This window comes from Microcebus murinus, chromosome 3 (assembly GCF_040939455.1).
Source record: "Microcebus murinus isolate Inina chromosome 3, M.murinus_Inina_mat1.0, whole genome shotgun sequence".
Classification (NCBI taxonomy): domain Eukaryota; kingdom Metazoa; phylum Chordata; class Mammalia; order Primates; family Cheirogaleidae; genus Microcebus; species Microcebus murinus.
In genome coordinates, this window is record NC_134106.1 from 66,821,621 (window position 1) to 66,836,025 (window position 14,405).

Sequence of the window (14,405 nt, forward strand, 5' to 3'; positions counted from 1 at the left end):
ATCCCCCCCTCCACCCCCCACCCCCCAACCAGGAAATTTTAACTGTCGCCTCTCTTGTAACACAGTTAACAATTCATTTAGGTTACACCAGTCTGTAAAAACTGTAAATGCTATTTTATTTTAAACATTTTAGTTTACAAAAAAAAATCAATGATTGGTACCTTTTTACACTCTCAGATTCCTGAATATGGACAGATCTTCAAAGGGAGGAAGGAGTTCTCATATGAAATTTAAGATAGACTGTCCTGAAGGTTGTGGGGTGGGGTTTTGTGATGTTTTATTTCGGTTTTTTTTGTTGTTTGTTTTTAAGACACAATAAAGCTAAAATGTCAAGTCTCTGGGAGAGATCCCCTTAAAGTTTCAGTCAAGGAGCATTTCAGAGCACAGACAAGAAGACCCCAGCCTGGTGCCTGCCGGCCCGTCCCGGCTGCCCAGGCATATTTGGTAGCGCATGGGTTGAAAGCCACTGGGACAATCACACCTCGCATTCCCTTGCGGGTTGCTGGTGGCAGGTACACGAGCCATACTCGTTGATGATCACCAGGGCTCCCTCAATGTGGTTCGGTTTGTAGTCAACGTAGTATTCCTGGGCAGACATGGCAGCCATCTGATGCATGGTCTGTTTCTGCTTTTGCTTTCTGCGCTGCGTGACAAAGCACTGTCTGAGCTGCCTGAGGCTGGCTGGGAAACACTTCCAGGACACGTACAGCACCAGGACCACGATGAGGAAGGAGAAGATGAGTGCCATGGTGCCTGTGACCACCTTGTGGATTTGCACGGCATTCTCGGCGTGCTCGCCGGGGAGAGCCACGGTGGCAGGCTCGAGAGTGCCGTCGTCCTGCCCCTCCCCGCCGTCTGACAGCGTGGTGGCCGAGCTGGCAGGGGGCCCCAGGTCACTGCGGTTGGTGACAGCGGAGAGCAGGTGGCCGCTCGTGGGCTCGGCCCCATCCTCGCACAGGTGGAAGGCGTAAACAGCGTCCAGGACGTCCTCGCCCTGTGCGTACTCCGGGCTGGCGCACTGCAAGTTGCCATCGTAGCGTCCCTGGAAGTTGTTGAGCCACGAGGCCAGGGCACACACGTTGCGCCCGCAGTCCCACAGGTTCCCGGCCAGGGTGATGCTTGTCAGGGACTTCCATGAGTTGAGAATCCGGGGTTCGATATAGGTGAGGCGGTTGGAGTCCAGCTGCAGGGACTGCAGGTGCGGCACGGTCTCGAACACATGGGGCTCCATGTACTCGATCTCGTTGCCGGACAAGTCCATTTTCTCCAGGTTCCAAACCCAGTCCAGTGAGCTGACCACAATGGCCACCTTGTTCCTCCGCAGACATAGCGAGTGCAGGGAGATGAGGCGCGGGAAGTGGGCGAAGTTCACCTTGACCAAGTCGTTGTGCTCCAGGTGTAGCTCGGTGAGCTTGAACAAGCCGGCGAAAGAGTTGCGCGCCAGACTCTTGAGCTGATTGTATCCTATGTCGAGAAACTTGAGGCTGCGGCAGTCCTGGAAGATGCGCACCGGCACAAACTGGATGGCGTTGGCCCGCATGTGCAGCGTGGTGAGCTTCCGCAGCCCGTGGAAGAGGTCGGGCGCGAGCGCCTGCAGCTTGTTGTAGGAGAGGTCCACGCTGCGCAGGTTGGGCATGGGCCGGAAGGTGGTGTTGGCCAGTTGGGTGATCTGGTTGGAACTCAGCGTGAGTTCCTTAACTCGGCGCAGTTTCTGAAAGGCGTCCCCCTGCACCGAGCAGATGTGATTGTGATCCAGATAGAGCCACGTGAGCTGCATTAACCCCGTGAACTGGCCGGCGCGCAGCTCCGAGAGGCTGTTGTAGCGCAGGGACAAGCCCAGCAGGCCGGACAGGTTGTGGGGCGCCTCGGTGAGGTTGAGCGCCTCGCAGTACAGCAGCCGCCCCTCGCACCGGCACAGCTGCGGGCACCCGCTGGGGGCGGCGGGCAGCATCTGAAAGCAGGCCCCCAGCAGACACAAGACCACCCCCGAGGGCCTCCTCAGCAGCCAGTATAGACAGAGACCGAGCAGCAGGAAATCCATTAGCGAGAATCTTTCCAGAGAGACTGGAGAATGTCCATTGGAAGCGCTCGGTCAGAAATCTACATCATATTTTATTCCGAGGGAGGGGGAGCGGGGGGAGAGGGAGAAAAGGGCAAAAAAATCAAATAAATATATAGAAATAAAGAAGGACCCCCCCTCCCCAAAACCACACGTTCACCTCTAAGCATGCAGAAAGCTGGGCAGCATAGAAAGTTCACAGCCACGGAAAGATCAAAGAGATGGTGATTTGGTCCATGTTAGATGCTGCAGCAAAGAAAAGGGAGGAAAAAAAAAATCTTCGGGAAAGAATTTAATTAAAAAGTGTCTTACCCACCCTTTTCCAGAGAGTGACAACCTCCATTCAGCTGCTCCCTTTGTGTGCAGGCTAATTATATGCAGGGCGAGAGAAGACCCCTCTGTGTTTCCGAGGCAGCCCCGGTCCGCGGCCGGCGGATCTGGCAGGCGCACAATGTCTCACTTTGCTGCTGCTCGGCTCGGGGCTGCAAGGGCGGCCGGCGAGGCGGGGAGGCGACTTCTAGGACCCGCAAGTTTCCCAACTACGTGCCGGAGCCCGGGCTTCGCCTTCCTGCCGCCGTCCTTTCCCTCTGCAGTTCGGACTGTGACGTTGTGGGGGAAAAAAACTCCAAACTCGGGGCTCGCGGCTCCCCAGGATTTGACAGTCTGGTTAATGTCCGTCATTGGAAACGACCACTGACCGGCGCCACCTTTTACTCCGCGGAGACCGCCTGCCCTTAGCGCCCGGGGCAGCTGCGGGGAGCGGGTTCGCTCATGCTTTGCGGCGGCGGCGGCGGCGGGCGGCGGGGCGGTGCGGGCGGCGCGGGCGGCGGCGCGGGGAGCGGCGAGCGGCGCCCGGCTCCTTCCCTCCGCCAGGCAGTGTGCCGCGCGAGGTTGCACAGGCACCTACTGCTCACTGAGTGTCGTAAGCTGCTCACGATTGTGCGTCTTCCCCGAGCACCTCAGACATGGGCAGATTGAAAAGGGGTGGGCATAAAACCAACATTTTACCGAACCACTAAAGTAATATATGTTCTTTGATGCAACGGAAAACACTTTCAGCTTTTTTGTCCATATTTCGAAAAGCAGAAGAGGAGGGGTGGAGGTAGGGTAGCATCATCAACGACAAGATATCTCCAAGTGAGAAACTGAAATACCCTGCGCTCTCCCCCCACCCCTTCCCTTTTGAGGATATATATATATATATATATATATATATATATATATATATATAATTTTCCCCCTTTAAAGCTGTCTACGTGTAAGAGATACGTAGGGATCTGTAGAGAAATCAGCATTTGGTCTTCAGCTTTAGGAAAGCAACTTGGGAGAGGACATGGGAAGGCAATGATTTGGGGCTTGGTTAAGATTCCCCCCACCCCTTTCAGGCACTGGAATTCTGCAGTCAGCCAGCCCTTTCTGCTGGTGGATGGGGAATTGCTTCCCAAACCCACCCGGTTGGGGGACAGCCCTCTTGGTGTGACATCCAGTGTGACAGAAAGGTATGTCTGTGCACAGGGAGATGGCTGAGATCCCGCTGGGGGGCTTCTCCAGTCTCCGTAGGTATCTGCGGGGTGCAGGGTGGATTAAAGAATGATTCTGCTGTCTGACATGGGAGGGCTAACCCTGACAAGTGCTGTCTGTGGTGACTTGGGACCCTGCAGTGCACTCCAGGAGAATGTGCTGGAGTATGTGTAGAGAAAGAGCAGTTTAAACCATAACGAAGCCTACAGCCCTCCATACAACACGACCCTAATTAATCTTTGAGACTGTACTGAATTGTGCTGCTTTTCCTCTGAGTATGAAGAGAATCCGTTGCCTCCTTATTTCCATTCACACTTATTTGTAGATAAGAGTTCTTACATTGAGCTCTCCCTCTTGTTCCAATCGACCTGGAAAGGGTCTGCAGTGCTATTGTCAGGGACCTGTTGGTCATCTTTTGAAAAAAAAAATCATCAAAGATGGCTGAGAAACCTTGCTGAAGTGAGTGTGGGCAAGCCTGTTTTTTTTTTTTTGTTTCTTGAAAGATGCTCAAGGAGGTGGTGGTGGGGGGGGGCAAATGTAAATCTCCAGTTTCTCTCTTTGAATTCCTACTATTTCTACCTCTAAGGAACTCAGAATAAGTAGGCATTATCTGTAGTTGTACCCACTTTGATAGGAATGAGGGAGGATTACCAGAGCTCCCAGGGCACATAGCCTGGACAAGTAACTGGGTTGGTCCTTAGCATCCAAGCTCAAGAATCAAAGTCACCAAAGAGAGGTGGTACTTTTCAGGAAAAGTTATATGAACAGGGGCATGAATCATTCCATTTTGTATTCATCTGAGCTCTGCCCTGGTCATTCATCTCTGAGATGCATCATTTAATTGGAAGGAACACAAATCTGAAATGTCCTAGACATCACATGCTGTCTTGGGAGCTAAAAGAGACATTAGAAAATCAACCCCCTTAATTTTGCACATGACGAAACTGAGGCTGAGCAATGTCAGGGGATTATCCAAGGTCACATAGCTTGTGACTGGCACAGATGGTTTCTTTGCTGTCCCTCCTCAAAATGGTGCCCTTCCTTTGCCATTCTTGATGGTTGTCTCTCTGTCGCTCTTGCCTCCTTCCTGATTCTGAATTGGGCATTTGCAGGTTTCATCCTGGCACTTCCAAGGTTCTGCGGAACACTTTAACAGACAGACAAACAAATTCACCATCAAGTGTTTTCACCTCTTGCCAAGGCAATTATTCCTGACAGCAGGCCGGCTGATTGAGCCATAAACTCTAAAGGGTTGGGAGGTAGGGGGAGGGGTGTTGGGCAGGGACAGGCAGGGGTAATCATGGCCAGCCACTTAGCAAATACTGTGAGTATAAGCCACCCAATCCCCATGGCTGCTAGCAAGAAAACCCTCCTAATGCAGGCAGCTTGGCAAAGTGGTGACAGAGGCTGCCAAATGGGCAAGAAGAGGTCCCACTTTGGATGTCACTTGATTTGTAGAGCTGGTACAGAGAGGCAGAAGAGTTGAGTGTTGGCAAGAAAGAAAGAGAATAAAATTAAATTCACTGCATTTATATGTGAGTTTTCTAAGTGTGCTACTCAAAACTTAGAAGATGCTTCTAGGCTGAGAGGTGTATATGTGTGTGTGTGTGTGTGTGTGTGTGTGTACACACATACAATAATCTGTTGCTTTTCACATTATTATTCTGCAAATCATTTCATCTGAATGGTATCTTTAAACCTTTTCCACCTCTAATGTGGCAAGTTTGCATCTTTTCTACAGTTTTAAACCCTTTGGCAGAACCGTATACATTAACAGATTGAAATGAGCTTTATTGAAATTTAGCTATTCTAAGTCATCTAAGTTGCAGAATCCCAATTTATTATGTATTTAAAGCATACCAGCACTGATTAAATCAATGCAAATTAGGTTAAATAAGAACAACATGAATCAAGTGTTTCAGCAAAGTTAAGTCGAGAAACGACAACTTTTGAGTCACCACAGCAAGTTGATACGGCTGTTTTTCACGAGTTTTAATTTCATGCATCTAAGTGTCCAACCAACTAAAAAAGGAAAAAAAAAAAAAAAGAAGAGCTCACCTAAAGTTTTCTCTTCCTTCCTGTTTGTTCTCTCATATCTCTACCTGTCTTGCGAGAATATCTGATTCACCAGGTTATAACATGGCTATTGTGTATACTTGATCAATCTCTTCTTCTGGGCTAAACACAGATTTCTGTTGGCAAATGTCTTCTCCTTCAGTATTGGATATCTGATGAGAGATACTTTGCATGCTTTGAAAACACTCTTGGCATTTTCCATGCTTCTATGGGGAAGAAGCCTGAGCCCATCTAGCTGAACCACTATAATAGCAATTCTAGTAGTGGTGCATCAAGAATACCACTCCAAGCCATCATGCCAACATTTAATTGGGAACTGAGGCCAGACCCCTAATCTGGGGTAAGAAAGAATAAGAACGTTGAAAATGTTGATGTAGCAAATATGTGAAGGGAGTCTGGAGTGCGAGAGAGGTATGAATCTGATTGCTTAAACACAAGCTGGAACTAGGGAGGGTGGAAGAGAAGCTCATGGAGCAAGCTGGGCACCGTTAGAGAGCCCAGAAGGATATCGTGGAAGAGGGAGAGTTGATTAATTCCTTCTCTCCTCAACTTATAAATTAGCCTTTGCCTCATACATTCTCTTGTTTTTTCTTGGTACTCCATCTTGTGACAGCAGTGGGGGGTGGGGGGAGTCACATGCAATTTTTTTTTTTTTTTGGTATATCATTATCTCACCTGTTTTCTCTCAATGGAAGTCCACTCCCAACTTGTTCATTTTAGTCAAAATAATTTGCGAACAGAGAGATGCATGTACAAAAAGTCTGAAATGAACCTACACTGTGGGGATTGGCTTTCCATTAGTAGTCTTTGTCCATGTTCAAGAAAAGAGAAATTCAAGTGGTGATTTTAATGTTCTGTCATCTCTAGCACCAACCTGGACCTTGATCTTTATGCTGTTGTCTTTAATTTTCAGTAGCAGTGAACCATGACTTTTCTTTAAAAGGGAACATTTGGAGGAATGGGGGAGGATGGGAGTCGCCATTTCAAAAGGAGAGAATTAACTCTGTTGTTTCTGTGGGTATGTACCATACAGCTGGCATTTTACAGAGTGCCTGGAAAAGATGCATGAGGAGCCTAAGGGCTCTAGGGCTTCTCTCAGGAGATCTACTTAGAAACAGATCAGAAAGGGGAGGTCATTCTACTTGTTGAACTTTATCCTTCTCTTAAAACAAGGCAGTGGTATGGATAGCAGCAAGAAAGCATCTGCCATGCTCAGTGAATGATGTGAGTCTTGGGAGTAAACCACAAGGCCTGCCCTGCTCTTCTGAGCCCCCCTGCACAGGTTTTCTCTGTATCGAAATATGCTCTGATCATAGCAGGTTGGGTGCACCTGTTGTATACTCTATCTATGCTTACCTGCATTCTAACGATCCTTTGAGGCTGATGTCAAATCTCCACTATGTTTCCTTAACTGACCCCCAGCCCTCTCCCCTGTATAAAGTGATCCCTCATTCTTCAGAACTCCATGAGCAGCTTATCTTTACTAAACTTGTGGTCCTGTTCACTTTCAATGGGTGTCTGGGTGTGCCAAATGAGATCTCTGCCTTTATCTGTTCTTGGTGCCTTGGAAACATGCTTCCTCCTCACACCCCTTTCCTCACTCTATCCTGCAGAGACAATTCCCACTTCATAAAGAGGGTTAGACTTTGGGGCCTTCAAGGTTCCTTCTGGGAGTTCCTGAGCATTTAATCGCTGCACCTTATTAAGTAGCTGGTCAGCCAAATTACTTTCACAAAGGTGTTAATGTCTGAAAATGGTTTAATTCGGTGTTAGTTAACATGCTCTGTGGGGGGTAAGTGTATTCAAATACATTTGCTAAGTGCTCAAGACTCTGTTCTATTGTTCCAGATTCACAATGTACTGTCTCAAACAGAAGAAATCTTCTTTGTCATGGTTTCACCCTTTTATCTATTGGGATATTTATTAATACTAAACCAATGTGCCAGAATAGTTTTTAAAACTTTAATTGTAGTTCATAGGTACATTTGACTTTAAGTTGGCTATCACCCTACCAACAAGTGAGTCCAAGATTCAGACCTCAAGCATTATAGCAGAATGCTGTGCAGGAAGCTGTTTTTTGTCAGGCCCAAGAAATTATGAGAGAGAACTAGACAATTACAGTTCTACTCAGTATTAGCAAATCTTGCTTCCTCATCCTAGCCACAAATAATGGAACCAATTTAATCCTGTAGTGAGTTCTGTCTCTGATATACCTTGATACTTAATTATTTGGTTTATAGAATTTTCTAGATGTTGCTAACTTTGCCCTCACAGATAAGATGAAACTCCCTAAGGACAGACCTATTATTTTTCTGCTTTTAGGACCCTCTATCTTCTACCTCTAAAGCTAGAAGAAAATCAGATATGAGAGACCATATATAAAGGACATAAGAATCACTACACAGCAGTAGTAAACATACTACTCTTTTCTTACTGCAGTTTGGTACAGTTCTGGGTTCATAGAAACTCTTGTGGAATTAAGTTTATTAACTGGTCTGAATGCTTGCCTAATCAATAGCTTAATAGAATCTGAACTAAATACAAAAAGCCTCTATATTGCATTGACACATAGGCACAAAATATTAACCAAGAAAGTTTGAAGCATTTGTCGTTGAAGTCACACAGATTGTCATTTATATGTGGCTTCCTGTTGCAGATCTATTTGGTAAAAGAAATCCCCCACCATCCATAAGCAATGAGTCTTCTGGGGTAAACTAACCTGCCTAGTACAATGCACTTATCTCTTCATTTAAACTGTCTCTGGTTCTCAGGAAATAACTTCTTAATCAGGAATCTTGAGAATGCCTTTTAATTATTTGACATACATGTTTGTTGCTGCTCTTATTTGTTTTTGTTAGGTTATTTTAAGTCAGAAGAATGCTGATGAGATGCAGAGTTATATCAAATGCGGTGCCTGCCCTTGGTGTTCTCAGATCTGGTATAGAGGTGATGAGTAGTAAAGCCCTATGATTCTCATGCTATGGCAGAGATGCCCACAAGAACTGTGGTTGGAGAGATTTCTCTAGCTAGTTGAGCAAGGGCAACCAGGGGAGCTGGGAGGAAAGGAAGAGGAGTTGGCCAGAAGGACAGATGAGGAAGGCCACTCCAGTCAGTAGGCAAAGGCTGTGGAAAAACTACGAAGTCTTCTGAGAGGTGTGGCATGTCTGGAGCACAAGTATGAAGGAAGAGAGGGGTAAAGAGAGATGAGACCAGAGTGTTAGTTTAGAGTCAGATTAGGAAAGACTTTCAACCTGGAATATGATTTCCAAATTGCAAGTTCTAGGAATATAATTCTGATGATCATCTTAAACGTGAAGGAGGAAAAGGGATATTGGCAGTGAGGAGAGCAGTTGGGAGGCTACGACATCTGCCCACATGAGATTGTGTGGGGCTGAATGTGTTAACGTTAGAGATAGTGAGGGCAGGCCAGGTGCAGTAATAGTTCCACAGTGGGATTGACACTCTTTTAAATAAATAGCACATTTTCTAAGAAAGGTGATCAATAGAATGGGTTGCTTGCTCTAGGGTGGAAGGGGGGCAAGGAAGAGTAGGTGAGAGCAAGTTCTAACGCTGGGAGCTAAAAGTAAGCAGTTGAAGATTTAAACAGATAGTATGGCTACACATACAGATCAGGGGATCCCTGGGACATGCTTAGTAGTTACAGTACAGGTGGTAGACAAAAATCCCCAGCAAGAAAGATTAGAATACAGCTGATACACAATTAAAAGTCTTCACAGTCGGGTAAGATAATATGGACAGGGAAGCAGCTGGATGATAGGGAGTGGTAGGGCCCATGTTACCTACAAAGTGCATGTTTCGATTAAAGGTATTCTAATTCTGATTTTTAAAACTTCTATTTTATTATTAAGCAAGTGATACTGCAGGCTGCATTTAGTGTGAGGAATACCAGTTTGCAAAGCCTCTTTAAAGTGATGATTTGCAACAAGGAAAAATAAGAGGGGGCGGAAGAGGTAGAGATCATCTCAGTAGGAGGAACAGTTTAATAAAATTGAGAAACACTGCCCTAGTCCATCGTGAGCAGCCTTTAATATAGAGGCATGGCCCTGGGACTAGCAGTAATATGTTTTTTCACATGGCTGGAAAAAAAGAAAAAAATGTGGTTGAAGTTGATAGGTTTGGAGAAGACAACCTGATGGTCAAGAATCGCCAACACTGGGGCAGGATGCCTGACCATGAGTGACCCTGCAAAAAAAAAAAAAAAAAAAAAAAGAAGAAGTGTAAGGATAATGCCATCTCCTTAGGAGATCTGTGTCAATGCCTGGCTGGCACTGAGTGCATCCTTCCCCAAGGAGGTTTGTCATTGGCATCTCACATCAATGTAAGAGTATTCCTTTGTGAATAGACCTTATATCACCTTCTCAAACGTGAAACAAGGTGATGGTTGGAGCTCGTGTCCTTCAGCAGCAAATCTGTATTTGCATTTTAACGGAAGAATCTAAGACATCTATTAACTTAGTAAAAAGAAGTTTTGAAATTTCTGGCTTTATCTGAAGCTGAAAAGGGTTCTGCCATTTACACAGTGTGTAATTTGGGCAAGTGGCTTGACCTCTAAGCAGAAGTATTCAACATAGTAGAATAAATTGAATTATAAAAACAGAAAATAGTTAAAATGCTATTGCAATAATTACTTATATCAAGTTCTATTATGTAAGGGCAAAATCATGCCGTATATATTGAAGACAAGAAACAAAAGGGGTCATAAGCACAATGGCCCCATGTACTACTCAGACTCTTAACTTCTTTAGATAGCAGTTCCTACTTTAGAGGAGGCATAAAATGCAAAACCAAAAACCAAAAACGATTACCGAAAAATGTGATGAAAACAATCATTTTATTTAGTTCATGATTGTGTGTGTTGGCTGTGGATATCCCCTGCATGGACCAGGTTGACTGAAAGCTATCTGTGCTTGCTCAAGTGTCTGCGATCAACTGGGAAATTAGCTGGAGACAGGGTAATGCAGGACGGCTTTACTCGCAGGGATGGCATTTGGCAGCCTGTTGGCTGGGGCTTTAGGTCGGAGTCCCTGGGTTCTCCTCCACATTTTGTTTCACCTTTCAGCAGGCTAGGTTGGGTGCAATTACGTGGTGATTGCAGGATCCCTAGAGCAGCAAGAGAGAAGTCCTAGTGCACACTTTTCAAGTCTCACCATTGGCAAATTGCTGTTGTCTATTGATCAAAGCTAATCAGTCAACCTGACTCAAGGAGTAGAGAAGTAGGCTCCATCTCTTGATGGGAGGGGAAGGGCTTATGGTTGTTTTTGCAAATTAAACATAGCAGTAGTAGCTTAATGTCACTACAACTGTAAGTATGAAGTACGCTAAAGTGATTTTTATTTCTCAAGCCATGTGACCTCAATGGTATCATCCATAAACAATGAGAACCAGGAGCATAGGCATCACCTACAGCTTGGTAGAAATGCAGAGTCTCAGGCCCCAGCCAAGACATATTATATTGAACCAGAATCTACATTTTTACAAGATCCGCAAGTGATTCATAAGCCCTATGAAGTTTCAGAAGCACTGCATCTTTTTTTGCTATTTCTCATAATTCCCTTTCTTATGGTTGCTGTGTTCTCCTGTTGAGTGATAGATCTTTGATTTTTAAAGGTGCCAGAACTGTTTTCTTCTGCACAATTGAAATAGAACAAACACAGGTTTATACAGTAAAACAGGTTGCTTCACAGCATGAATAGCTGGAGAGAGAGAGTATAACATTTTTCCGCTCAATTGTCCTTTGCCTTTTACAAAAATAGAAATTTAAAAATTAAGATAACAGTACATAAATATTTAAAAATATTGCATTTAACTAGGAAGCAACATTTCAATGTTAGAGCAATCGTTATTGAAGTAGAAAGAGCTAGGTATATATTTAAATGGACTTTTACATTCCTGAACCATTGCTTAACAGGACCTTGGTTTTCTGAAGGTTCAGAGATTGACTTTCCAATCTTAAGTCTACAATTTACATATCTCTGGGATCTGTGTAAGTCTCTGGGTGCTCTTGAATTTTATACAAGTAATAAGATCAACAGAATTTAAGCATCTGGCATGTGCAGGCTGCTGGTCTAAATTCGTATGAAATACAAGTGTACTGCAGTTTGGTAGATTCTCTTCATACTCCAGAAGTGAGGGGGAAAAAAAGTAGGAAGGGGAGGCTTAGCTTTCAACAATACAAGTTGATTTCATCAGGCCAAATACAGACAAGTGACATCCTTTTGACTTCCTTTTAAATGGAGGAAACGGGTTACAACTTCCAATGCCCTCCCCTAGTGTGCCTTTCACCTTGAAGCTGAACAGAAAAAAAGAGAGAGAGAGAGAAATTTGCATTAAAGCCTAATGCTGTCATTCTGTGTGAAATTTGCTTAGTATTTGTCTTCGTGGAATGGGACAACTTCTTTGAAGCTATAATTAATGTCATTTTAACTCTATATGTTTTGGAGTCCGGTTCTTGTCATTCAATCGGCCAGCCAATCAATAGTTAACAAATATCTATTGAGCACTTAATATATGCAGACATATTCTAGGTGTGGGGATACAGTGATGAACAAGACCGAATAACTTTGTAAGCAAACAGATAAATATGATAATTTTAGATACCGATAAAGAGAAAATTAAAATAGAACCACATGGAAGAGAGGCATTGAGGTCAGGGACCTGCTTTAGCTAATGTCAGACAAGCCTTCCTTGAGGAGGTGCTCTTTGAGTTGAAGCCTGAATGATGAGCCAGAGGCAGCCGTTTCAAGTTCCGTAAGATGTGCATTCCACGCAGAGAGAACAGCATTTGCCAAGGCCCTGAAACTAAAGCAAGCTTGTGATCAAGAGACTGTAAAATGGCCAGCAAGCTGCAGTGAGTGAGATGGGGTTGAAGATGGGAGTGAGATGGGGGAAGGAGAATTTTGAACACAAGCGACACTTGCTTAAAGAATCAATGTATCTTTTTACAAATCTTCCCAAATATTCACCAGCATCTTCACCACCTCCGCCAAACCTTACAGAGTGTTTGATTACTCTATCTCAGGCACTAAGTCAAAGCACTTTAATATATTAATGCCATTTATTTTTCAAAATTCCATGAGATCTTACCATTCTCCAAATATAAAGAAATCAAAGCACAGAAAACCTGAGTCACTTTCCTTAACACAGCTGGTATTGATGATATGCTGTGATTTTTCTATATTTCCTAGATCCTTTTATGGGACAACTAAGAGGGGTGGATACCAGTCAGCCTTTTGGCTCTATATAAGCCAAACTTGGCTCTTCTATAATCTTCCTTTCCCCCAGGGTTAGACCCAGCAAGAGGGGAGACAGCAATTCAAACTCTCCTCCTGGATCCCCACTCCTCTCGGCCCCCTCCTACCATCTGTTGCTGTTGGCGTAGAAAAAGAACAGAACAGAATACCGACGACCACACGCATTCAGAAATCTCATTTTGTACGTGGGAGTCTGGATTCATTAACAAGTTTCTCAAACTCTCCCTGCACTTACAACACCAATCTAAACATAACCCAGTGAAGTCATGGGAATAGGCGACGATCAGCTTCACGATGCTCAGATGTCAGTGCCCAAATACATCATCTGCTGCCTCCTAGTAAGTGTTTTCTGCTTAAAGCACGTTGTTTTTCTCAACAGCGCCTAAGTAAATAAGGCTTATTTCCATATCCTCTAGCCTCTACCTTGTTTCTCTGATTCTAACTCTTGCTCATTTCTACCTTCTTTCTAAGGGCTCTTATTCTCACTCAGACTATTCACCTATCCACCCATAAATCCATATGCCCCAATGTCTACCCATCCATTCAGGAATCATGAAGTGAGTACTTACTGTTTAATTAACTGTGCTAAGTGTTAAGAGATACAAAATATTTGGGGTAGCATTTTCTTTTTTGAAGAATTCACTTGCTAGTGGGATAATCTACTCCCAGAAGTTCATATGGATCCTTCCCTTGTTTGAACTATTGCTTATATAAAAATTAAGTGATCTGTTAAATACTGCCTTAAATTGTTCTCCTTTTGTTTCTGTATACCCAGAACCCCTCTTTTTTTTTTCCTTCATGTCTTTGGAGTTAAAATTTCTTAAGGGCATAATCCAGCTCATATTTCTGGTGTAGTGAACACAGAGTTGGACTATCTATTTTTAAATTCTGGTTTTGCCACTTACCAGTGAGATTTTTAGGTAAACTCCTTATCTATATAAAGAGTGGAAGTTGGATTGGAGGATTTCTAAGATCCTTTGTGTTCTAACATTCATGAATCTGTGAATTTTAAAATATCTAACAAGGGCTGGGAAGAGAAGGGGACACTCAATGCAAAAGTGACAGCCTGTTTCAAAGGCATTTGTTTCTAATCTATTTATGTGGTGGGTAGTTTTCTAAGTGTAATGTAACTTTGCCACTGCCTTATAGACTGAAACAGAGCAAATTTAAAACCAAACTATTGAAAAGTCAGGTTGGACCTTTCTTTTGAAGGTAGGCTTTTAAACAGTCTTAGGGTAGGCAAGGATTGTTTTCCAACGCACAGAGCAATGCAAACAGAAGATACACCCCCAAAGTAAGCCAGTGCTCTATTTCTATTTTTATTGGGGTGCTGTACCTTCCACTAGACATTCAATGTTGGCAGTATCAGAATGATCCTAGAAGAGGTTTTAGTGTATGTTTGAGCAATAGATCACTGATGTTTAAAGGAAGGGGATGTTAAGGGTTCATCTCTATGCTTTAGGAGTTGTTATTGAAGA

General features: G+C 44.2%; 2 protein-coding genes across 2 annotated transcripts in view; one reads left to right on the top strand and one right to left on the bottom strand.

Moving 5' to 3' along the window:
• CTNNA2 (catenin alpha 2) overlaps positions 1-14,405 on the top strand; it is a 1,049,805-nt gene that overhangs the window by 704,294 nt on the left and 331,106 nt on the right. The window lies entirely within an intron of this gene.
• LRRTM1 (leucine rich repeat transmembrane neuronal 1) lies at positions 56-2,981 on the bottom strand. Its single transcript, XM_012742715.3, has 2 exons — positions 2,376-2,981; positions 56-2,100 (listed from the first exon to the last, which is right to left on the bottom strand). Exon 2 carries the CDS (start codon positions 2,039-2,041, stop codon positions 476-478), a length of 1,566 nt encoding a protein of 521 aa, XP_012598169.1. The 5' UTR covers positions 2,042-2,100; positions 2,376-2,981; the 3' UTR covers positions 56-475.

Bases quoted from the DNA above. Each gene is read 5' to 3' on its own strand.
- LRRTM1 (XM_012742715.3), bottom strand. From the start codon at position 2,041: ATGGATTTCCTGCTGCTCGGTCTCTGTCTATACTGGCTGCTGAGGAGG.